Source organism: Falco cherrug, chromosome 2 (assembly GCF_023634085.1).
Source record: "Falco cherrug isolate bFalChe1 chromosome 2, bFalChe1.pri, whole genome shotgun sequence".
In the NCBI taxonomy this organism is placed as follows: Eukaryota; Metazoa; Chordata; class Aves; order Falconiformes; family Falconidae; genus Falco; species Falco cherrug.
Window position 1 is genome coordinate 14,945,277 of NC_073698.1, and position 26,536 is coordinate 14,971,812.

General features: G+C 37.7%; 1 protein-coding gene across 1 annotated transcript in view; it reads left to right on the forward strand.

Moving 5' to 3' along the window:
- Positions 1 to 26,536, forward strand: part of ARHGAP42 (Rho GTPase activating protein 42) — a 162,189-nt gene that overhangs the window by 25,587 nt on the left and 110,066 nt on the right. Inside the window, exon 2 of the mRNA XM_055702383.1 lies at positions 8,220 to 8,315. Within this exon, the coding sequence (XP_055558358.1) occupies positions 8,220 to 8,315 (96 nt within the window). The remainder of the gene's footprint in view (positions 1 to 8,219; positions 8,316 to 26,536) is intronic.

The following is a 26,536-nucleotide window of genomic DNA, read 5'->3' on the forward strand; positions in this document are numbered from 1 at the left end:
TGGGCTATATGTTGACATACTCTGCTGATGTCCTTTCCTTGGAGATCATGAGAAAGAAATGAGCTTTCTGAAAGTAAGAGCAAAACATTGAGCCTAAGGTGGAAAAGTAATGTGGGATTGTTGGGGTAGGGGGTTGTTTATTTTAGTTGCTTATTATTGTTCCATGAATAGCAAGTTGGCAAAGAATACACACCAATGAAGCTAGCAAATAAAAAGGATAAAGAGTTCATTGATAGCAACAATGAAAGACTGTGTCAATACAGAGCAACGGCCCTTGTGTTGCAAAATCTTTGGCACTGGACACTGGATTCTGTATTTCTTTATGGTCTTTTCTTGTGGCTTCTTTGGAAGCCATTATGGCAAGTGGCCAGCATTAGCTCCATCTGCCCCTGCAGATAGCCTTTGTGCCAGCTTGCCCTGTGTTTTGCAAAATTAAGTTATTCTGCAGAAATTTGGAAAAAATGTGATCACTCCTAAAAAGATCTTTTTTTCTTCCTCTTTTTGTCTTCTTTTTTAAATATGACAATCAGAAGTTAATTTGATCCAGAAAATAATGCAGCTGAGAAATAAAGAATAACAAGTGTGTGTGTGTGTATGTAAATAATTTCATCAAATAGACTTCTAAAAATACAAGTGCCATGGACAGTATTCCATGCAATGGTGGTATAGGCTATGAACGATGTGTGGTAGGGAAGACTAGTATTGAAAGCCACTTGAAACTGAAGATGGCAGAAGCTATATCAGCTGACTATGCAGATTTTTGTGTGTGTTTAAAATGCATGTTAACATACATTTTTACATTGCTTTCTAACTATAGGTGATGAGGGCATGTGTCATGGTGGTGTTTTATTAAGCTGGGGTTACCTGTTCTGGCAGCAAAATTCAGAGTTGTTTTCATGTCCAGTTGAGGGGATTAATTGCAGTACTGAGGTATGTGCCAGCACCCCCATGCTAAGCATTGCTGCTGTGGGCTAATCTGTAAGTCCTTTACAGGTCCACTTGTTTGTGCTGACCTGCCATCATACACATTGTGAAAGTGGAAGATTTTCTGTATATGATAGTTACCTACAGCCAATGATTTACACGTATTTTTCACTTTAAAGCAGTAGTGAGTGACAGAGTGGAAAAAGGCAAAAATTGTGAAGAAAATGCGTTTTGGTGCTGTTTACTTAATTAAGACCAACAACTATGAAGCTGGGATTTTCAATGAGAAAGCCTTTAAGGTGGGAAGAAATTTGAAATATAGTAGTGATATATGCAATCTTGTATGCTCACTGCTTTTAACTGCTTAATCGTTCATTCTGCCTAAATATAATTGTACTGCCAGCTGCTGTGTTTACAGTCTATGATGTGGAAAAAGATGTCCCACTGTGACATGTTCTAGTTACAATCAAATTGACTGTAGCAAACACAGAAGCTGTTGAAGTTCAGTGCTTCTCAGTGGGGTGTTCTTGTTCCTCCAGCTTATTCCTGGCTGTTGATAAAGCTTGCCTCTGTGAAGCTCGTTCTCATATAAAATAACAAAACCAAGGCAGCTCCTGGTTTATCTTCACGGTAAAGAAGCATGTCATGAAGTATTTAAGGAGACGTGTCTGTCACAAGTATTTTTCTGTTAACTAGTGTTTTACAGATCTATATTTGTAATTCTGAAAGCCCTTTATTCACGTGTATGAATTTTTAATGTTTCCTTGCTTCCTTCAAAATAATATCTCGGTTAAACATCTACTTTTTCAACTGTTTAGATAACTTAGCCAGAAAAATTATTTATAGGATGAGAGTTGCTTATGAAATAAATCAAGAAAATAAATTTATTTGTAAAGCAATTAAAACAAAACCAAAAAACACAACAGTGACTCATTTTCAGGTACTGAGGAATAAATGTCAATTAACTAGATTAACTAGGTTCTCCGCATTTTAGCCATCTTATCAAGTACTCTGGCAATATTGTTCAGTTTCTGCTGTGTTTCATTCACATATGGCTCTTTAATGCTTGGGTTTTGTGAGTAGCTTGGATTTTAATAAACCTGTATGTCAGTGCATGACCAAATGAGATAGCTCATCAAGCATGGCACCACAATGCATATAGTCAAACTGTCTAAAGGTTTGAAATACTGAAGTTGACGGTACGTGGTCTCCTTTCCAGTCTTCAACTGTCCTGAAATTCAACTGACTGAAGAATTGCCTCTAATATCCTGCCAGCTCAGCCATTGCCCCCTTGCTTCTCCTGTCTTTGAAGCCATACGGTAATAACTAGCTTTGTGTCAGATCACCAGATACGTTACTGTTACTATTTTAGTCAGAGTGCCTGTTGTTTGAAGTCCCATTTACTGCATTCCAGCTGGCACTCAGGAGTTCATTTAGGCATGTTTAATCTTCTCACTAGGTTTCAACTGCTGTTTTTCTTTATTAACTCAGTGAATGATACCAGGCTTTTCCAGGATGATTGACATCAGTCAAGAACAGTGTTGGTTATAGGAACTCTTATTTGCTAATGAAGTCACCTTAGTAAGTAAGCAACTGGAAAGACTTTGGCTTTGATGTATTTGCTGAGAACGTTTTCTTGCAGACTGTAGGGATATTGGTCCTTTGCAAGTGCGTGAAGCTGTTGGACCTTGTTTGACTTCTGTCAAAAGCTTGGGCTTGCTTCTTTTCTTCCAGCCATCAGACTGGCAAAACCAAATAACTTTCCCACCCCAACCAAAAAAATTCTTTGTGCTTACCAACTTGTAGAAATCTAGTTAAGTTTCCTTATCTGTAGAACTGTATCCTTGTTGTGGAGGTTTGTGCCAAAACTAATATACTCACTCTTCTTTCCTTCTGATAATATCATCCATAATTTCATCACTTTATTGCAATGTATTGTTCTCTCCTCCTCCTCAAGGCTCTATATAAGAATTTATCTTATAATCTGTTTAGCAAATCTGGGACAAGAAAGTTGAAGAACAATTGTAGTTGAGACTACATCATAGTTTCATTACGGATATGAAAAGAATTATAGAATGGTTTGAGTTGGGAGGGACCTTAAAGATCACCTAGTTCCACCCCCCTGCCACGGGCAGGGACACCTCCCACTAGACCAGGTTGCCCAAAGCCCAACCAGCCTGGCCTTGAGCACTGCCAGGGATGGGGCAGCCACAGCTGCTCTGGGCAGCCTGTGCCAGTGCCTCACCGCCCTCACAGTAAAGAATTCCTTCCTCATATCTAATGAAAATCTACCCTCTTTCAGTTTAAAGCCATTATCCCCTTGTCCTGTTGCTACAGGCCCAACCAAAAAAATCGATCCCCATCTGTCTTAAAAGCCCCCGTCAGGCACTGGCAGGCTGCTGTAAGGTCTCCCCAGAGCCTTTTCTTCTCCAGGCTGAACAACCCCAACTCTCTCAGCCTGGCTTCATAGGAGAGGTGCTCCAGCCTCTGATCATCTTTGTGGCCCTCCTCTGGACTCACTCCAACAGGTCCATGTCCTTCTTTTGTTGGGGATCCCAGAGCTGAATGCAGCACTCCAGGTGGGGTCTCATGAGAGCAGAGTAGGGGGGACAATCACCTTTCTCAACCTGTTGGTCGTGCTTCTTTTGATGCAGCTTAGGATACAGTTGGCTTCCTGGGCTGCAAGTGCATATTGCCCAGTCACGTTGAGCTTTTTGTCCACCAACACCACCATGCCTTTCTCCTCAGGGCTGCTCTCAATCCGTTCTCCACCCAGCCTGTATTGGTGCCTGGGATTGCTCTGACCCATGTGCAGGACCTTGCACTTGGCCTTGTGGAGCTTCATGAGGTTCACACAGGCCCACGTCTCAAGCCTGTCGAGGTCCCTCTGGGTGGCATTCCTTCCTTCCAGCACACTGACTACACCACACAGTTGGTGTCATCGGCAAACTTGCTGAGGGTGCCCTCAGTCCTGCCATCCTGTATCCAGCATGTAAGGCCCTATCTGAAGCCTAAGTATTGTAATATACTACAGTTCAAATTAAATCCCTTTTGGCAGTTTGAAACAAAGTGAATATTAAATAAACCTGACTTCTGGGATAATGCAGAGTTTTTCTCCATATTTTTGTTGGGTAAATATATGTTAAGCGGATAGATAAAAATTATAAAACTTCAGGAAGAAGTACAATAGAGTAACATGTTTCCTGATTCCTCTATGTCTTTCCTGAATGGATGATGGCTTTTATTATCCTTTCATTAACATTATGATACTGATGGTTGGTGTTATATGTATCCAAATTTAATACTGGTCTTCTATTACTGTCTTATGGTTAAGCAGCAATTATCCTTTCATTGTTTCTGGTCACAATGTAGTATGCTTCTTTTAGTACTTCCTCTGTCAGAGCTTCAAATAAACTATATTGCTGGCCACTTGACTTGCTTCAACCTTTACTAAAACAGGCCACTCTGTCTTCTAATTACATCTACACTGTAAGTAGCCTGTAGATGGCTGCTCTTGACTATATGCCTTACTGTAAAACTTAACTGAATCCCCCTTTGGTTTTGGGGAAAACTGGGAACAGAAGGTAAGGTGCAGGTTGAGTATTGTCAGAAAATAAATGTTAACATGATTGTCAGTTAGAAATTCACCCCTCGGTCAGCTGAGGGATAACAGGGTCTGTTTTCAGTCTTTCACTGGCACCCAGAGAGATTGCTCTTTGAATGTGTGCAGAAGAGCAGGGGCAACAACACTTACGGTATCATTGAGACTTTTGGGCAGCCTTCCTTCCCTGGGTGATAGAGTTGTACTGTCAATAAAAGCTAAGGTTTTTATAGTAACTTAGAAGATCAGTTGACTCAGCTTGAAAGAGAATTTTTTTCCTGGGTGAAGTGAAATATCCTGCTTCATGTGGACTCCATGAGAAGAGGGACATGACTATCAAATGTACATTTTAGAAGCTGAGTAAGAGTGATTCTTGCAATGCTCCATAGCTTGCAGATGATAAAGCGGTGATTGGTTTGGTGTGGTGATTTAATTTCCTACATGTGGAAGGAGCAGGATGTATTGGGGGCTCTCAGTGGCATTAAGACTCTGGGGTATAAAGCGGTAAATGATATCTTGTAAAGCTAGACAAGGTCTCTGCTCCATCTTCTGCTCTTTTTTTTTTCTTTTCTTTTTTTTCTTTTTGTCCAGACAAGACAGGGTGCTAGTGGTATCATTTGCATTTTCTTGATTGAAGAGGCAGTTGCTGTTAAATCTGATTTAATTCAGTTTTGAATCTTTTTATGTCTTAAAGGAGGCCTGCTTACAGCAAAACTGGTCCTTTCTGTGACTAGTTAAATTTTGTAATCAAGTAAGGTGATGATGCTCTTAAGAAAGAAATTGATAAATGTGAAATTGCACTGCTTGGTCCAGTGTTGGTGGTTCAACTGCAAAGTTGAGCTTGGAGTTCTTACAGTGTAGCTCCTATTACAGCCTGTACAAAGCTGTCCAAGTAAGCTAGAATTTTCTGTAGAATAATATTTTTTTATATTTTCAGTTAAAATTAACTTTGTATAGAACCTGCAAATTAGTGTCATAGGAAGCATCTGACCTTGGAAACTCATTTTATGCCTTGCTACACTAAACAGCTTTAACCTTTAATATGGTATCTTCTGGTACTTTCAAGTTATTAGAATAGGTCTCATATAGAGGCAAAAATTTCCAAATGGAATCATTCTGGATGATTTTATCAAGTTATCTGATGAGCACTCTCATTCTTACTACATTCTTCATACCCACTATTTCAGAGTTAGGTTGAACATGCCTCCTTCAGGTTCAAAACATATAAGCATTAACGCTGTCTGATTTGCTGACACAATGAAAGAGAGGTCAGCATCTGTGTGTGACTAATCCAGGATATAAAATGGAGACTCCACCTTCGATATTTTTATCATTGGTTTTCCTTTCCCTTGACATTTGTTCCGCTGAGACCCTGCATGTGTAGAAGAGTGATAGGGAAGAGTCCATGCTCCTTTGTTTCCTTTCACATTCACAGAGATGCTGGTCATCAAGGGCAGCTATTAGATTGTCCAGAGGAAATATGCATTCCTATTAGTGATAATTAATTTTTACATTTCAGTGTACTTGCAATATAGAATCTTTTTCATTCAATCACCTTAAGGCCATATTATTTCTTTTGGCATCAATTAGCATGCAGCAATTTTATAGAAGGGTTTAGAACTCAATGTCGTAACTTGTAAGAGGCAACAATAAAACTGTTTCTTCCCTTTGAACTCGTAGCATCCTGCTGTGAACAAATCCATGTTTAAGTCTTTCTAACAGCTGTAGAACAATCAGTCACTTAGATATCAAAGATGTTGTATTTGCATAACCAGAGTGCCTCAGCTTATAAAGATCTATTTTGTTTTATCTATACAAACAGTAGGAAATACTTTGTGTTTAGCATCTGATTTGTTAATACATTTAATAATATAATCTTTACGTACAGCATAGTAGGATATGTTCAATAAGGATGCAATAATTCTGGGGAGCATTCTTTCCTGTTTTCCGTGCTTTTTATCAAAAAGACACAGAATCGTTTACCCAATTCCTTATACCCTAGTTATTTATCAGATCAGTTCTGGCAGGTATAGAATTCCTTACTCATACAAGAAAAAAGTTGTTCATGTCTGCATTGTCTAAAGACTGCTAGTTGGCTTGTTTGACTGCTGTACTCTATAGCTGGGTGTGGAAATATGAAAGCAACAGGCACTAAGTAAATACAAGGATAGGGCAAAATCTTGGCAGGGATTCTGTTGCTTGATAGTGGTTACCTTTAGTTAAAAAAGAATCCCCCCAAATCAGTCATCTTGCTGTGTGGATTCTTACTTGGAAGTGTTTGTAAGGTTTTCAAACCTTATTTCATTTGGGATAGTGGAATGGTTATTACTGTTGGAATTGTTCAAATTTAACTGACACTTTGTTTTGTTTTGTTTGTGTCTGGCTTGATTTAGGACATCAGGCCAATTTGTGTATTTAAATGCTAGTCAGTATTCCTGCCAGGAAAAAGGTTAGCCTTCTGATTTTGTGTCCAGCACTGAGTAAATGAGCATTTATGTCTTTACAGTAACAGAGGCTTAAGGACATCACAGAATCAAAAAATGGCTGGGATAGGAAGGGACCTCTGGAGGTCATCGGGTCCAACCCCCCTGCTCAAGCAGGGCCACCTAGGGCCAGTTACACAGCTCCATGTCCAGATGGCTTTTGAACATTCCCAAGGATGGAGACAGACAGAAACGTGATGCTTTTGAGATAGAATTTATTTGTTTATGTTCATAACTTATCCTTACTATTGACTTTTGATTACATTTAGAAAATCTAATTGCTAATTTTCCTGGCTTCAAAACAGATACCTTTTTCTTTTACATTATGTAATGCAATTACATTACATTTCTTTTACATATGTCCTCTAGGACATAGAGATTTATTGCTGGTTTTCTGGGCTCATCTGGACTGGTAATGGTTTTAAGTCTCAACCGAGTTCATTCATTATCACATTCATCTCTTCATTTGTCATTAGTATACCTGAAAAAGAAAAGAACAGATTTACGTGGTTACATTGATATTCTGTATTTACATTTTTGTTTTTGTAGTTGTTGGAGTGTGTACAATGCTAATGAAATTTTATGCTATGAAGTTTGGATTGCTTTGACATTTCTTTGGTTTGAAGGTCCACTCTGTGTAGTTCAGTGAAAATGGTGCTCATAATCCATGGACGATGTAGTTGATTGGCAAGCGCCTGTTCCATTTTTTCCATTCCATTTCTTTTACAAAGCTTTTACATAACACTGTATAATGTTTTAGTGTATTAGAAAACTTAGAATGTAAATCTTTTGAAAGTGTTTATGAAAGAAACTGTCATGAATTCTACTTTAATCTGGAAACTAAACTTGCAGTATTTTAAACAGTGGTCTAATTACATATGGAATTTACCACTAGACATTCATTTATTATATTAATTTCTTATTTTTCAAGAAGTACATAAATTCTTCAGTTGTCGACATAATATCTTTATTAATGTTTGAAATCTGGCATCAGTTTATTTCATAGGCTTCTGGGATAACTCAGGTGCTTTGATTTTGAAGTGGTGATGAGGTTTTTTGAAGGAAGTCACTGTCCAAAAAAGATACTAGAAAGGAAACTTCGTAAACAGAAAAAATGTTTCATGCATTTCTGGAGCCAACTTGTTCCAATGAAGTTGTAATGGGGTAATTCTGATTTGTTTTTAATTTTTTTTTCCTTTCTTGAATTTTAGATTTATCCATGGCAGTGCAAAAATTTTCACAGTCTTTACAAGATTTCCAGTTTGAGTGTATTGGAGATGCTGAAACTGATGATGAAATTAATATTGGTAAGTACATTCTGTGGTGTGATTGCAGTTAAATTTTATATTGTTTCTTATATATTTAATATGACGGCACATACATAGTGGGGCATTCACAGTTGTTTTTTTTAATGGAGCATGTAACAAAAATAGAAACATTTCAGTAAATAGAAATCATGCAAGACTAAAAGTATAAGTGAAAAACCTATGTCTTCATGACATAGCTTGATTCATTGTAGAGGAAAGTATCCAGCAGTACTTTGTCAACTGAATAAACTGTGAATCTTCCGAATTCTGCTTCTGTATTTAATTTTTAGCCATTTTTGCTGAGATATGAAAAGGTACATGAATTTCCTATGAAATAATATATGTCTCCAAAAAACACTTCAGTGCCTAGTAAGACACAGGAAGTATTTAAGGATCTAAACCCAAGAATATGTTCTTTACAACTTGTGCATTCCAAAGTATATAGTTGTCTGAACTTTTGCCGCTAAAATTTACTAGCTGCTTAATGTTCTCCCTCTGCACACATCCAAAACTTCTACATTCACAGAACTGAACAGCTCAGCTTGTCTTGAATGTAAGCTTCTTTAATATCATCAAAATAGTTTTCCCTCAGCAGACTCATCCTGGAAACATTACCAGGATTCAGAAATTCAGCCACTCTTACTACAAGGCATTGCTGTGGTTGCAGTGATGCTTTTGGGCAGTAGCGCAGCAACTGGAGTGCTGTAGCTCCCGTGGTGATAAACTTGGATTATAATCCATTTTTGGAATGGCTACATTCAGTGTCATGAGTCTTACATACCACATGGCCCCCATGTCTTTCCCAAACATCTCAGAGGAAGGAAAACGGTTGTTAAAGCGTAGTGGCTGCTAAAAATAAATAATTTGGCAGTACAAGAAGGAATGTAGGACTTATTAGTTTTTTGTTGTTGTTTTTTTGTTGTTTTTAATCTGTGTAATGCAGAGAGAAAACTCAGATTTAGGCTTTTCCAAGTGTCTCACTATATTTTCACGTCTCTTCTCCCTTAAATATTTCTCTTTTTCTGACTGAGTTACTAATCGTTGAACTAAAGGACTGAGCTGCTTGCTTTCACTGACAAGGTTTGCCTCATCCTCACCCTACAATACTGTGATAGTTAGGAGACTGTCATCAAAGATGGCTGGTATTGGGTCACTGTCTTCCACTCACCTTTGGCAGGGGTGTGGGAGGGGAGGTTTAATTTTACTGATATATACAAGTAGGGGAGTGAAACCACTGAGCTGCTTCTACTCAGGTATACAACTGCATACATTTTTCAGGTGTATCAAGATTGGAAAGAGACAAAAAATGAATGGTGTGTATGTTTTCTTTGACATTCTACATATTATTTATTTGCTTTTTAAGTTAGCTTGTTCATATTTTATGCATTTAAACTGAATCTACAGTATCTCAGTTATATGCCTTAGACTTGGTCAATAACTTTTTTAAACACGTAAGGTTTTGTGTTTAAAATGAGGTGGCTGAAGACAAAGACAAATTTCATTTTATTTGGAACCTAAATGTAGCAAAGAAAAGACATTTTATTGTTTGGACATTAAACAGGCATTTAAAACCATTTAGGAAAAAAACAGAGTTCATGAAGCTTGACAGCTGATTTATTTCAGTTAGAGCTTCAAAGAAGGGATTTCTAGCTTCTAAAGCACCCATTGCCTGATGGATTGTTACGTACATCAAAGAAAAGGTAAACTGACAGGAATCAAATTCAAGTCTGACAGAGCTTAAATGATACTGTGTGCTTTTATAGGGTAAGGCTCAATTTTTGATCTCCCTAAAGCAGTGACCTAGAATTTATCCATATCTTTAACATGCCCCAACAAGCTAGATGTTTGCTTATCATCAAAGACAGCTTTGTATAGATGAATCCTGCTCTCAGTGCCTCCTTCTGCTTTCACCTCCTTTTTTTTAAGAATATCTACAATTGTGCAGGCCACTTCAGTCTGCAACGATACTCCAACTTAATAAGGTTTGTATGAAACCAGTATATACATAGGGGCTTAACACAGGGACTACATTCTGAAGATTTTAAAATACATTTCTGTTTTAATCAGTGTTGGTGATCACCCTAATGCATCTTAGCATTAAAAATTTACCTTCTGAATAAGGCTTCTTCTGTCATGATGTTAGTTTTTTCTGTTTTTAAAAAAAAATCAACTATTTTCAAAAATGAAGTCTAAATGACTTCTTTTCTTTTTTTTTTTCTTCTTACCGGTAATAAGTGTTTGGAAGTGAGTTGCTAGCTTCATGAACATTTTTGTTTGAGGCAATGCTAGAATTGAAGGCCTCCTTTCAGCAGCTAAGCGCAACATAATTTTAATTTTTATTTTGCCAACCTGAGCTGTGGTAACAGCTTTCAGTTTTATTTGCATTTCCTGTAACCTGTGTTGTTCGAAGTGCTCTGTTTATACAACTCATCTATTCCAATAAGCCCATTACACAAAATTCATGAGAAGTAGTTTCAGTTAAACTCCTTGAAACAGTCAATAAAAACAGAATTATGATGGTGTTCTTCATATTTATTTTAATCCATTTATTATTTAATCCATTGATTTATTTGAGTTTTTTTTGTTTTCTTTCAATTCCTATCTTTGATTTCTGATTTTTATGATTTCTTACTTCAAAACGTTTAATTCTTCCATAGAAGTATTGTTGCTCTCTGACAAATAAAAATCTGCGTCTTTTCATGCATTTTAGGTATTCTTTCCATGCAGTTGCAAGTTACCCAGATTTATCTATGTAGTCACTTTCAGATGTAACATGCCCAGTTTAGAGTCAGACATTTTGTGTGTGGGTTGTAAGCTATTCCCCTGACTTTCTTGAATAAGCAGACTGTCTTATTCTTCTAAATCAGCTACAACTTTTTTTTTTTTTTTTTTTAACTGTGAACATCAAAGGATTTATGCTATAAAAAGCTTTTTCAGATTTTCAGATATTTGCCAGGAAATTTGGGTTGGGAAACAGTGCTCCTCAGCTTTACTAGCTTTTCTCATTTGAAAAATAAACAGCTAGCAACACTTGCCAGTGTTGTCTCTTCCTCTGTTTTGAAATGCACGTGGCAGCATGTGATCTGCAGCAACGCAAGGGTCATGATATTTGACAGGGCCATACTCATTAATAGTAGAACATGGATATTAGCTCCATTTGCCTGTGATTCAGCCAAGCTGTAATATTTTTGTGCAATTGAAAAGTTATGCAGAAAGTGGCATCTTTAAAGCAAAAATAACATGATGAATGGCAATGAATCATTAATACTAAAAAGGTATAGTGATGAAGGTTTGATGTAATTTACCTTTTCTCTAAGGAAAGGGTGTTGCTTCCCCCATATTACTAACAACTGTACCTTCCTCAGTCTGAAATAGCCAAGACTTGACAACATTTTGCCATTGACTCTTTTAGACATACTATCCTGTGCACAGTTACTCTCAGCCCCCTTTGTAATTAGTATTTTGCACAAAGATTAAATGCTTTAAATTTGGCAGTGAATGAATGTAAAGGTCAGTCATTTGCCATGCCCAGTGACAGTTTTGTGCAAAACTGATGCATCATTTTTACATGTTTCAAACCTTACAGGTAACAGAATGTTACACAGATGGGATAGGTGAAAAACCTATAATGTTAATGAGCAAGTGTCTTTTTCCTCAGCACACCCTGTGCAGGCATAAATTTTGTAAGGATAAGGTTTGCCCAGCTCCTCCTTTCTAGTACTATTCAGCTTGTGTCACCTGATTTCTTCCCCAAGAATCTCCCTGGTTTTATCCTCTTTTCTTCTGTTTCTGTTATCTGGATTGTGGCTGATACAGATGAAAATAATAAATATTTTTATTTAACTCCATGGCATCGTGTCATGTTTCTTTAACAAGTTCTTGTCTGTTTTGTATTACAGCTAGTTATAGATCAGTGAGATTTAATATTAGCAGTGTAAGACCATGCTCTTCAGAATTAATGGAAGCCAAGAAAAATAAATACATTCTGATATGTTGGCATTTTAGTTTAATATCTGCTTTTTATTAGTGTGTGCTATTTAGCAAAAACCATTGAAAGGCATGTGTATTTCACTCAGTTACTGCTGGGTTTGGATTTTTTTTTTTTTTCCTCTGAAGAGAATCATATTATGACAGATGTTTCAGGTAGCATCAGATGCTTGATTTAGAAATGTGCTAGGATTATGATCATCTATGAAATCTTTATTAAATGACCCACAAGGAATAGGTCAGAAATTCTAAGATGTGGCACCTTTCCTTGTGCGAACTGAATTCTCCTCTTGCTCCTAGCAGTTGTGGCTCATGTGATCTTGCTGACTCACACTTAAAGTCATTCATGGGGTTATTAAAATTGCTAGCAAATGACCATCTACAGAACTGTTAACTCATACCAGGCAATTATGTTGTATACGGCAGTTAGTTTCAAGTTGAACTTTGAAAAATCAACTAAAATGTACAGAGAAATAAATAAATAATAATTAAAAAAGCTTTAATAGTACTCGTTCGAGTCCACTGCAGTTTTCTTAATGCTGTCTTGTCTAAGTTGAGTAAGAGTGCCAAAAGCTCAGTCTTTTTTCTTGCACTGGGCATCCCTATGCACAATGCTTTTGAGTTAGCAGCTGCTCTGCCCTCTTGGAGAGCTTGTCAGAGGACAAGCATCCTGTCATTCAGAACAGCAAATCGATCTGTCTTTGGAAATTTGTATATAATCCTACACAAATAAGAGAAAAAAATCAGAAAGTTTCCTGCCCCCATCTCTTACAACAATGTAAAAGTTTAATTGGCATTAAGAGGTGCCAAATTCTGTTTTTTTCAAATGGTATAAACTATGCATGCAATGCATAAAATGAGAGACACAAAAAAAGAGAGATAGAGAAAGAGTGACAATTTCTTGGGAGCTTTATTCCTGCCTGAAGTGTGTGGAGGCAAAAATTGGCAAATCAATATGTGGACATTGCAGTCTTCAAATTAGGAGAGAGACTCTTTTGGAGCCACTCAGAGGCTAATCAGAAACCTCGGAAAGTTGCTGTCAAGCTAGTCACAATTTCAAGCCACTGGATCTCTATTGTTTCTTGTGTGCAATGGCTTCTTGCATTTGCCTGGCTGTTTTCAAATTAATTATTAAATGCCATTGAGCCACCTACGGTCTGAATCTCTTGCGTATCTTACAGATCATCTCTTTAATCACTTGAGGTTGTTCAAGAAACATCTTTTTAGGGTTCACGTTCTACCTGCTTTGCAGTGAATTCCCATTCATAACCACATTTCTGGATTGGAATTACCAAACAACAATTAAATCAAAACGAATTCCAGTGGCTTGGGTCTACTACTGCCTTATCCAAACCAAGGAAAGAGGAGGATCTTGCCACCACCTCCAGGTTAAAGTTGTGGGGGCGGACTTTTTTAGCATAGGTATCATCCCAATGACTTTTGTAGTGATTGAGTTTGTTGACCTTGTGGAACATATTAGAGACAAGCATATTTACAAAAGGCGTTTTTTTCAGATGGGTGGGGAAGGGTTGAGTTCTGAATTAGCATAGAAAGCTATTTGCGGCTGAGAGTGAATTTGCATAGAAAGATTGTATGCTGTTTTTCCACAGTAATTACCTGGCTAGATTTGCCAGCTCTTTTTCATCCAGTTGGAAGAATGAATTTTAAGATTAACTTTTTAGGTGACCTTCACTCTTTGCATGAGCTACTTTTAAGATCTGAATCACAGGAGAGAGTTGTTTGGTACTGCTATTGGACTATTTTTATCTACAAAAGTTAAACAGTAACAAATTATGGGAGGAACTCAGCGCAATCAGGGTGTGAAATGCCTGAAGTATTTGTTTAAAATCTGTTAAATCTGTTCCTACCATTATGTTTTTTAATCCCTGTTGCGTATTTAAACAAATGCCACCTGTTTCTGGAACACTATTGTTTCTTGACCCCAAGATATGAGTGATTTTATGCTAGTGCTAGGATCCCGGAGGCTTCGAAACAGCATCTTTACCAAAAAGAGAAGGCTGGCATTCTGTTAGACCAGCCAAGAGCTCTTGTCCTTTCTGTGGAAGGTCAAATGAGACTGACAAAGCAGGAAATAAAATAATGTTGCAATAGGCCTTTATCTGTGCAGAAGGAAAAGAGTAAATAAGATCAACAACACAGGCCTTGTTTTTAATTCTTCTTCAAGATATATATCAGAAGGTTAGAATTTGCATGCTTCTTTCCCTGTTTGCCTTAAGATGTGTATTCAAATGAGAAAAATTAGATTGGGGTGGCTGATGCAGTTACTGTTCTTCCTGTCTGTCCTACCCTTCTTCTGTGGCAGGAGTAGTTGGATGTGAAGCAGGAGATCTCCTGAGTCACTGCAGTTCACATCCTGGTGTGCTAAGGGAGTCTAATATTCATGCTAGTTCATTTTATTAAATTGGACTGCAAACTGTGGTGTCTCAGACTGCCACTTGCTGTTTACAGAAAGAGGCTGAGGCAGGCAGTGGGCAGCAATAGCTTTGGTTCTTCTGGTGCATTCTGCTAAGGAGGTTGGGTGAGTCAACATTCGACCTGAACAGCTGAGTAAACAAGTAGACAACTCCATGCCACTCATGGATTAAGACGCTGTGTCCCTCATTAATAGTTTGATCTTCTGTGCTCTTGTAGGTGCATTCTACGTTATTGTCCTCGTTCCATGCCTTCAACATACCTCTTCTTCCCTCTTTTATTACATAGCTTTGTTCTTTGTAGAGCTGGGCATCCCATTGGAAGTATGAGCGCCTATGGGGAGACAGTCTGAGGACAAGAGAATTGCGTTACAGGCTTGGTTTGAAAATAACTGGTCTGTACTGTAGCTGCATATAATACACTTGTAGTGAAAAGGCGTAACACTTTAGAGTTGTCAAGTTAGTATACCTCTTGAGCAATAGGCACTTGTTTGCAATAACAGGTAGTGGTTTGATCAGCTCAGCTTTGAGATACTCATCTTCAATTTTGAGCAAATAAGATAAAAGATTTTCATTTTCTAAAATCAAAATCCTTAGAGGTTAGAGTTTTAAGCACAGGAAGTCCTTGATCCCTTTGTAGACCTAAATTCCACAAAGCAATTATGGCAGACCTAACATGTGTTGAAGTATTTGGTGATATTTTACCTAATTAAAATATTTCACCATTCAAATAATAAATGCACTAGATTTTATAAATCAGAAAAAAGCCAGTATTGATGATTCTCAGCTGCATTCTGAGTACATTGGTTTTCCTTTTACTTCCCCTGTTTCAGCACGTGCAAAGAGCCACACACAAATAAGGTTTGTACAGCTGCAAAGATTGAACTATGAGTATTTTCCCCCTCATTTAGGATGTGCCTCTGAAGAATCAGAGATTGGCAAGCCTGAGATGTAATCATAATTACTTTTAACTCCTCTGTTTGTGGAATGCTGAGATTGAACGTTACTTTTGCAGCTGAAGATGATGTGTGTTGCCCAGTGGTTATTTCCCACATTGCCTTGTTGTTCAACTGTTCAGAAAACTTGAGCATGGAGTAGCAACTGTTTTCTCAGAATGAAAGTTTTACATGGAGAGTGGATTTATATTGTGATTCTTTTTAGTAGGAATGGGGGGGGTGGTAGGGAGGAAAGCAGGAGATTGAAAGAATCTGTGATTTAACCAGAATCCACCTTTGATTTTATCTATTTCTGAATAGTCCATGGCCTTTAAAGCTATTCTTCCTCTGACAGGCTGTGGATATCAGTTAAATCTGGAGAAGTTTGATCTGTTCAAATCAAAGGTTAATTGTTAATTTAGTTAAGGTAAAGATTAGTTAGATTAAATGGATTTTCACAGTATAGGAACTTAGGCTGTTATTTTCAATGGGTGCCAATTCAAGCTGCTAGGGCTTTGAAGTAAGTCTCCAGAAGTAATTTAAGATCACTTCATACCTGTTGGGCAAAAGCTAATGTATTGACTATTGTTCCCAACACCCTGCTGAGCTATGCAGCTATGGAGTTCAGCCCTAGGACTGCTGTGCATGTGGCTCCATCAGGTGGAAACGGAGGCTGATTTGTCTTTGGCAGATACAATTTTAAACCCTATTTTGTTGTGGCATAGAGATGCAGTATATCTTGATGACCACTTGTCTAAAACTGTTGATTCTTTATTCTGTGAGAACATGATGAAAGTAGATTTGTTGTGGCTAGTCCCAAAAGCCTCCGCTCCTTCACAGAAGTATAGAAGGAAGGAGAGAGACAAGAAAAGTGATTTACTGATTTGTGGAAAGGTTTTGATACAGTGCTCTGTGAGAGCAAGTGACTGCCTGGAAGATCCATTCAGTCACATGTTTCTAACAAAATGGAAGAAATTGCTTAGACCATTTAAAATGTTTCTGCTGTCCCTTCAGGATGCTACATTTTGGGAGCGGTGCTGTAGACTATTAATAGTCTAGAGTGGGATTTTTCTACCGCAGCTCTGCTAGTGTTGTATTGAAAAATTGTTGTGTTGAAGAATTCGTGCTGCAGAAGATAGATAAATTTCCAGATCGAATGATATATTTTCAAAATACTCGCTGCTTTTATGGTCAGAACACTAACACTGAGTAGATATACTGCAGCTGCTCTTTTAATAAAGTGTTAAAAGTGTGGTGGTGGTATTTGAATAATTGGTGTGGGTTTGTTTTGTTTCTGTTTTTAGTTACGTGCTGTGGGATAGACAGCCATTATAAATTTTAAAAATCTTTCAGTACTCTAGAGAATGTTTTGCCTTTGTTTGATCCGTTTTGAATTTTCTACTTGTATTTGCTTTGTGAGTTTCTGCATAAGTAGGGCATGGCAATTTACTGATAAGTTGTCAAGTAATTGGTTTTATTTAAATGGTGTAACGTTGCATGTCTTAAGGTTATCTCTCTGAGTATTGTGTCTGAGGAGCTAACAGTGGATCTGGAAATTCTAGATAACCTGACTTTCTTGCAAGTCTTCTTAGTTTGTGTATAAACATGTTGCTTTTTTTGTAGACTTTTGTTGAAAAGGAGTGGAGTGGAAAGTGTACTTGAAAGTATTTGTTTAAGCTTTGTACAAGGCTTATGTTTGCTTAAGTATTTGTGACACAATAGCTGCTTTTTAGAGCAAAGAGGTTTTGTGTATGATACTGTTTGTGCCTGGATTTAGATAGTTACACTGACAAAAGTCTGTTTCAATATAGCTCTGTAATGGGGAAAAGGATTTTTACTTCTAATAGTGGCCTTACGTTTTATGTTTCACGTATGTTTAGAAGAAAACCTTCATAAAATACCTTGCTATATTTGCTCTTTAAGTTGTGCAAGATGAAAATACTTGAGTTAAAATTCCAGTTGCCTAATATGGTATGTACGTATTACAGTGTACTTGCAAACACATCTTGCAAAGCTTTGGGCTTTGATGAAGCTTAGGTCTTGTTTTGTTGTGTTACATGGTTCGCATATTAAGTCTGCACTTTGAGGTACAGGTTTACTGTGGTCAGGCGGGAGGTTCCATTGTTCCAGTGGAACTTGCTGGCCTCTTCTGCTGGTTTGTCTTGCCTTTATAGTATGACAAAACCCAGAAGACTGGTCAGGGGAAATGCTTGCGCTTGGTATATGGCCAGCAAGAGAAGGCCTTTTAAACATCTGTTCATGGGGAACACTCCCTAAAAAAACATACAGGGATTGAATGCCATAAACCAGGGGAGGTGAAGTGGGAGACCGTTTCTGAATATGTCATAGTTGCATTGCTAGTTTTGTCGACTTGGGGAATTTGAAGCACATATTACTATCTCCTGTCCTAATACTTCAAAGAGCCAATAAACTCCAAATTATTATGTAGAGGACAAAATACCATTGTATTTACTCTGAGTTTACAGTGCTTTAACTCAAATGAAGTAGAAAAAAGCCTTGTGTTTTGTTTGTTTACATTTAGTTACATGGATTTCAGTAGCTGTGCTCTGATAAAGTTCTCTGCTGGCCAGTATATAGTGCAAGATGTGATCATATTAGGAGAATATGATTCTTGAAACAAGACTTTTATGCCCAAATTTATAATTTTGTCATTTTTCTTGCTTCCTCATTTGTGTAATTTATTTGCAAAAGTTTTAAACCAGGCATTTTCCAACTCTGTGTCTCTTTGTCTTTTATCATACTTTTCCCTCCTGATGGATGTATAATGCATTTGTTTGGCAGATTTGGATTTATTTTTGTAAGGTATCACATTGATTTTCAAGAATTGGAAAAAAATGGCAGAATATCTTGCCTCACAGTTCAAGGCAGGAATTGCCACAGGAAAAAAAATAATTACCACTGTAACTTGTGCTCCCTGGGAGGATCTAAGTCTTACAGCAATAGTTAATATTTGTTTTTCTTATGGGCATGTCTGTGTTAAGTCAGGATAAACTATCCTTGAAATTGGGTGGATTTTTTTGGGGGGGGGATTTATTTTTTAGTTCATCAGAGTTGAAAGTTCAGAGTCTGGATTAGGTAGAAATTGCTTCAAAATCTGAAAGATCATGGTAATAATTGGTAAAACATCATGGATTAAGCCCTTGCAGATTTTACTTACCAGATTAATCATGGAGCAAATAGTAAGAATGTTCATTTATTGAGTCCTAAATTGCTTCACTTTGTCTGCTCAGGTGTGTCTTGATTCTGTCACAGAAGCAGTACAGACCAGACAGAGTTGCCTCTACCTTCGTGTACCTTCTCATGATGGAAGTCTTTAAGGAAATTGGTGGTTATTGGGCCTGTGAATTTAAACCACTGTCTGCTGGCAGAGTTTGCTGTCAATTTGAGAATGTCTGTTGGGGTATTTCCGTGTAATTTGAAAACTTGTACGTTTGAATCTTTGCTTCAGCCCGTGTCTTTTACTATCAGAAGAACATTTCATTGTATTATAGGAAGGTACAAATAGCTTTTTTTTTTTTTTTCTGGTTCTGATGGAGGTTGTGGTAAATGTAAACACAGACTAAAGGAATGCATGAGGTCCTTATTATGGATCCATAAAATCTGTTACCCAGATTAGAGAAGTAAGAGGAACCAAATGCAGGATAAGGCAGCTGATCCAATGTTAATATTCCAAGTTTAAACGAGACTGAAACCCCATGAAGGAATGAACTGTTATCTTGTTATTTTAACTTTTTCCACAATGGAATCTTCTAACATCATTTGTCTTTTGACACCAATACTCAGTTTAAAGTTAAAGCACATCTGACATGCTGTCAGCTTACAAACTGGTATTTACATAAATGCCAAAGCAATATTACCTTAAACCTAAACAACAGAAGGCAGTTGCTCTTTTTCCTCTAATATCTTGGGAATGAAACGCAGAAGAGAATGAAATTGGTAAGAAAAACAGTGGTTTCAAATCCTGCACTCCTGTCCCCTTCTTTTGTCTTCTTTTCTGCTTTCCCAGTAAATATTACTTATGGTGCTGAGCTCAGACTCCCAAACTGAAGTTTCTCCAAAAATGTTTCCACTTGGAAACTGAGGGAAGTGGACCTAGGGTACCAGTAGCAGAGAAAATAGCAGCAGCCAATGAAAAATTAAAATCTGAGCAATAACTGGGAAAATTTAGTAGACATGTATTTGTCCAAATACAGCTTTTCTGAAAATCTGGTTAAGAAAAATGAAATACTGTTTTCTGTAGGAATTGTTGCCTTGCACTACTGTTTTCTTAATTTTATTCCACTGGTGCTCAGCCCGGTCAAATCTTGGTTATGAAATACTTATAAATTGCACGAATTATTTCAATTTGCATGCTAAGGTGTTGATCCTGCAGCTTGTTGCATTTGGGCTAAACTGCAATTCCATTTAAAGCTGTAGATAACTGTACACTTTTAATGTTTTATGGACTTTATTCAGTAGAAAAAAAGGAAGAAAAAGAATTGTTAACAAATCAGTCCAGGCTGTGACAGCGGTAAAAGAAAATCTGTGCTGTATAAATAGGGCTATATTTAAATTCATAGCAAACATCTTGAAAGACAAAGAGTATCAGAGGCTTTGAGAGCCCTATTTCAAGACTGTCCTCCTTTGGTTTTACATTTTGGCTTGTTGAAAACTTGCCATAGCGGTCATGTTTTGAGACATCCAGTTTAGTTACCTGCAGATACACACTAGAGATCCTATGTGGCTTTTTTTTTGACATCGCCAGTTCTTGTTAGGTAGAAAGTACTGAGAAATCAGATTATTGTCTCTTTATTCCAGATACTTGTGGCAGTCGGTCAGTGTTAATCTCAAATTTGTGATTTTTCTCTCTGATCAGGAAACCATTTGTTGTTCCTTTTGTGATACTTTCGTCCCCCATCCCCTGCCTTGTACTTTTTCAATATGGCTTAAAGCCGCAGAAAGAAGTATGGAAAATTTATTTGATGTGTTGTTTTTTTTTTTAAAAAAAACACCAACTGCTTGAAATGGCATTTGTGGTAGCAAATAATGCTAGTCATTACAATCTCTGGAAATATGTCTGTGCATTAGTAACTATTTAATAATATGTTTACTTTCATTTTAGAATTGGAAAAGAAAATTTCTTCTCCCAGCACTCATGGATCTTAAGTTTATTTTGCTTTGCTGCTGAACTCTATGAAACAAGTGTTTCCTTATGGAAATTTCCTTAAGGAAATTTCCTTATGGGTCTTAGGCCCATCTTGAATTCTGATTTAGTAACGTATTACTTCCTCGGAAAAACTCCCTTGGAGACTTTACTTGAAGTTCATGCTCAAGCATGAATTCAGAGCCTGCTATAAGATGCCTGTGCTAGACATGAACAGTTGTGGAGAGGATGTACTGGACTGACCTTCCTGCCAAAGTGTGTAAGGAGCAATGTACAGCACAGTCCTGGCATTTCCCCAGTCAGATCAGGAAGATATGAGGAAATCTGTGTCAGGCTTGCACATTTTTGCCTCCTATGCAGCAAGATCTTGCAAGAATAAATGATGTATTTCTGTATGCGTATTTTTGCCATGCTGGCATTCACGTATCTGAAGATAGTGGTGATATCTGCTTAGAATATTATAGAATGTTGTTTGATGTACTTCAGAGTATTTGAAAATTGCCTATGCGTTGTTTAAGACTGTGTCTGTAAGTAAAAGTTAAACCAACAGGCCATTTCACAGAAAAAAAAGTAATTTTTATTGTCTTCTACAGTAACTTTCCATCCTATCTCAGGCTGAACATACCCTTCCAAACTTGGCTTTATATCTTTAAATTTAGTATCAGTCATACAAAACTACTTCTTGGTTTCATACACATTGCTTTCCTTTTTCCATTAAATATAGATGGCCTCATACCTATTGTAACATCTAGTAGTGCACTGTAACACTACTCTTCAGTATTAAGCTAATTTTTGATAGAGTAGCTTCAATAGTGTCCATAGGCATGCTGTTTTAAGGTGATACATTGTCTACACACGTCTCTAACAAAAACTTCATAAAGGTTAAGTACATGGTTTTTCCCCCTATGAACCACAGGGCTGATTTTAATGCAGTAAACCAGAATTCTACCTAGAGCATAAATGAGGCCTATTTGTAATAATGCATTCTAGAAATTCAGATAAATAATTTTTTATCCTTTCTCATTTCTTCCTCATTCACTTAGTCCTACATTAAACTTCAGTTCTCTTTTGATTGTGTGAGTATAGTTGTTTGTGGAGCTGTACCATATTTTTGAAACGATAAGGATAAAAACCCAAATTGAACACATGCATGTTTTGGAAAAAAAAAAAAAAGACATTGTTCATCTACACCATTAAGGTTTAAGATGTTGGCACAGTTAGTTTGCTTCCTTATGAAGCAAATTAATTGAAAAACTTTTCATTTCAGTATAAAGAGGGTGTTTTGGTTGGTTTTTTTTTTTTTTTTATATAAAGTAATGGGAGCTATTTCTCCTGAACAAGGGAAGTTTTGCAGCAAATTATTGCTGGGTTGGGAGCACTCCAGAAAAAACAGCTGGTGATCTGTTTTAATTGTGATGAATGTGACCACAAGCATACAGCCGGGTACATATACGATTGTTTTTACATGTTGGGTGTAGCTTTTCACAGGCATAATTTCCATCATGATGCCAAGTGTATCTTACAAGTCCTTTGAACAGCCTTTAAATAAAAACCAGACAGTAAAACTATTTGGATTTTGTAAGCTAGTATCTACTAATGACTTAGAATAAAGTATTAACGCAGCACTTTGGTTTACTTAAAATGGCCCACCAATAACAATAATGCTTTTTGAAAATAATTAAAAATACCTTCATATTTAACGTTAGGTTACATATTGTATTTTATATTACCAGTATGTTTTCAGATTTTATTTCTTATCAGCACATTCCCTTGACATTTCCTCTTGTAAAATCCTTGACTCATCCTCCCCCCACCCCCCTTTTGTATTTACAAAAGTTTGCTGTAATTCTTCTGTGTCTGTTCTGATTAAAAAGAAGGGGAGGAAAGAAAACCTAAACTATTGCAGCATTAGTAAGAAAAGATTGTGACGCCTGTGCATAAATCCTGGGCTTCCTGGCAGACAGCAGCAGCCTGTCTCTGACTCAAAAGGTTCTGATTTTTAAATCTTCTGGGTTTTAACTGTGCAAAAGCATCTCATATTGTTATTGTTGAAATACTTGTTTCCTGTTGAGAATGGTGAATCCTGAATTAGGTGTGTGTACCCTGTGCCTTGGGTTTGTGCTGAAGTCCTGAGAGGGGGCTGCGTTGTGGAGGGGACTGGCACCCCTGCTGTGCTCTCCAGAGGTGTCCAACCCGCACGGGCAAGCTGTCCTGTCCTGTCCCGTCCTGGGAGCTCATGGCTCTGTATCCCTCCCTCTGCTCAGCCCAGCGCCCGAGTGAGGGGGGGCTGTCACCTGCCTGCAGCCAGAGGGGGGCTGTGGGAAAGGAGGGGAGGAGAAGGGAAAAACTTACAGTGGGAAAAGGGGAGCAATGGCTATCTTGCCTTCCCTTTAACACCTCCCGCTGCAGGTTCCAGCACAGATGAAGTTCTCTGGGGACAGACCCTGGCTTTTAATGAGGTCAGACTGAGTGAGGGTTGTATGGGGAGAAGGGTGTAATGACATGAAATATTCAGAAGTACTCAGTGGTATTGTAGGAGAGCTGATGGTGGTAAAGCCTCTTTTGACGTTATGCGGTGCCATTGCAAGGGCAGAAGAACCAGCGGGGTCACCAGAGGCCTCCGTGTTGCTGTGCTCTGTTGGTGTACTGGGCATGCATGCATCCTTCGTTACGGTCTGCATTACATGATGCACTTGTTCTCCCCGTGCACCTCCTTGAGCTGGGAAAGGACAGTCTGTGGCTTCGTGGGCATTGACTGGCACAAAAAGGGTGGGTGCAGGTGTTGGACAATGAACAGCAGAGGTGCCATCGCTATTGATACAAAGGTGTCTGCAACAAAAGTGTCTCTAGGATCAGGGGAATGGTTTGTCTTAGTACTGCTGAAGGGTATAGGTTCTGTGTTCTTAGTGAAACTTTGACCTTTCTAATCCCGCCACAAAGGTGAGGCAATGGGGAAGAAATGAAGACAGCTTGAGTCTTTAGCTGAGACACTGTATAGGTGACGTTTTATAAGTGCTAAAGATTGAGGAAAATCTTGATTTGCATATTTAAGAACATATTTTTATAGTTTCTTCTCAGTCTGTCCTGGTTTTATTTAATTTCTAAGCGAAAGTTTTGACTTTGAAACTAAAAGCCCTCTGGTTCTGCCTTGAAATTAGGAAGATGAATCAAAACCTTCTCTTACTGGGTAGGTGTGTTTGGTTGTTTGGTTTGTTTTTTTTTTTTTCCTCCTTCTCACATCTTCCAGTCATCCTTGTGCCCAGCTTCTGCTTCCTGCTGTTCTTCCTTTTACTGTATTTTCCCTCCTAAAATGCTGAGTGTTGCCTACCAGAGAGGATTTTTTTTTTTTCTTCACAACTCTATTGCTTTTACTTGCCTGTCCCCCACCCTTTCTATTTGATTTAGATAAAAACCTGTCCATATTTTGGGCTGGGAACTGGCAGTATTTGTGCTTGGCTGATGGAAGGTGTAAACTGTTAACTTCCTCATTGCATATGATGAAGAAAACTTTTTTCATGAACCTTTGTTTTATTAAAGATGGTTTTAATGATGTGTTCAAAAACTTAAGTGAAGAGTACCGTAAGGCTTGATGTGGGTATGGAAAACTTAAATTTCAGTAGGTTCTGGATCTGCTGACAGATATAGTGCTTGGTGTGGTCATTTATTTTTGAAATAGCTCTGTCATTGTGAGTGACTCCACAGTATAAAAGTGAAAAAAGGAGGGGGAATGGAGTTTTAACGTGTGACTGCAGTAACACATCATCTTGCGGTTAAAAATGACCAATTTCACTGAAATAATCTGGAAACAATTTCGTTTGCTGGCTTTACTAGAAAGTCAGATGCTTTTCTGAAGTGCATCCTAATTCCCTGAATAGGTAATAAAATTCAAGCAGTATGTTTATTTAGTTTATTTGAAAATATTAATATATTTTTTTAATGGTGGGTAAAGGATCACACTGCCATATGTGCAAGAGATGAACTGGTTCTGTCCCGTTTTCTACAGGCAAGGAGAGTTTCTTGTGAAGTTTTCAGGGATATCAGTGTGAAAATAAGAAATAGTTTGGCCATGTATGTTTGGCTCATGGTTTATTTAGTTTTTAGGGTTTTGTAATGGGTACATTGAATGTGCCTACCACTCAACAGACTTTTTATCAGGTAACTTAACCAGTCAGTTCATCATCTATTTCTTTATCTGGTTTTGACAGATGGGCCATTATGAAGTAACTCTAAGAGACTGAGTTAATTCAGTGGATAGCAAACTAAATTTTTGATATCAAGATGTAACTGTGATAAAGGCTGACCTGGTAAGTAACTGAAAGTCAGTAACTGAAAGACACAGCTGGTCGGCCTGAGTCACAGAGTTCAGAACTTTGTGCAGGAGGCCTAGGATTTCTTTTACTGAAAAGGTGGCAAAATGTTCTAGTGTTTGTGTTCTCAGGGAAAAATATTAAAGGAAAAGGCTCAAGACCCATCTGGATGGACATTGGGCTTACCAGGTGTACTTGGACTAAACAAAGAGCTCATGACTAATAACAGGGAAAAAAGAATTTGTCAGCAAAGAATTACTTGGAGGTCAAGGTATGCAGGTATAGCAGTATAGTTGCAAAGAATAGGCTATGTAAGGTCTTGCAGAAGAAATTGGAACAAACAGCGAAGTGTTCTTCAGCTGTAAAAGTTAAGAGCACAAGAAGAATACAAGGATGACTTCTGCAAGGTCCACGTGGGATAAAGGATAAAAATTATTTCAGTATGGTCCAAAAACTAAGGAGCAATTTGTGAATGCTGACAAGACAGTTAAGCTGGGTACTGGTTCCCTCTTGGAAGGTATTGGAACATAGCAGATCCTCTAAAAAATGTGCTTATTTCCTTAAAATTTTCAGGGCATTTTAGAGGGGATGAAGCTGTATTATTGGAGACTGACATATTTTGTAAAAACACTTGAGAAGATGGAAAAACAGAGAAGACGACAAAAGTTCTGTTAGCATACCCTCAGCAGTGTATGTCAGTGAACTGTGAAGACTTTTTCAAGCCTGTTCTTTTGAGAAATTCTTTAAGTTTTGTTTCCATTTTTTTCTCTTTCAAAGATGATTTAGATTGCCTCAAGATTGTTTTGAGAAGCTGTAGGATTTATGAATCTGCTTTCTGAGATCAGTGCTTTAAACCACGAAATTCAGCATCCTGTCATTGGCAGCAATTACTGCCAGATGCATCAGGAGAAAGTAAAAAGAGCTATTTAGCTCTCTTCACATTATTCTTCTCTTGCATTTTGTCTGTGGAACTGTGATGCTGAATTCTGAATAACCCATATGCCCTTCAGAAAGTAATATAAATGGAAAGACAGACTTTTCTAGAGAGATTGGCACCATTTCCTTACATGAGAATGAAACCTTAAGCGTTTTTGGAATGTTTTCCCTTTCTTGCCCTCTTTTATGGGTTAATACTTTTATTATGTTTCTGTTGATGTCTGCTATAGCCCTTTCACTTATATTTGAAGGCAGCGTTAAGCAAAGACTCTCTCACAGTTTTAACAGAATTCAAAGCTTGGCTTATAAATCAATCATCGGTTCTTGTCACCTGAGAGCTTGTAGCTGTAAAACATAAAGCCAAAGAGCTGCTAAACCTAAACTATTGGCATAAGTAACAGTTTCTTCTAAAATGATGACTTTCAAATTTTTACCTGAACATTTTTCATAGTTCTTGCAA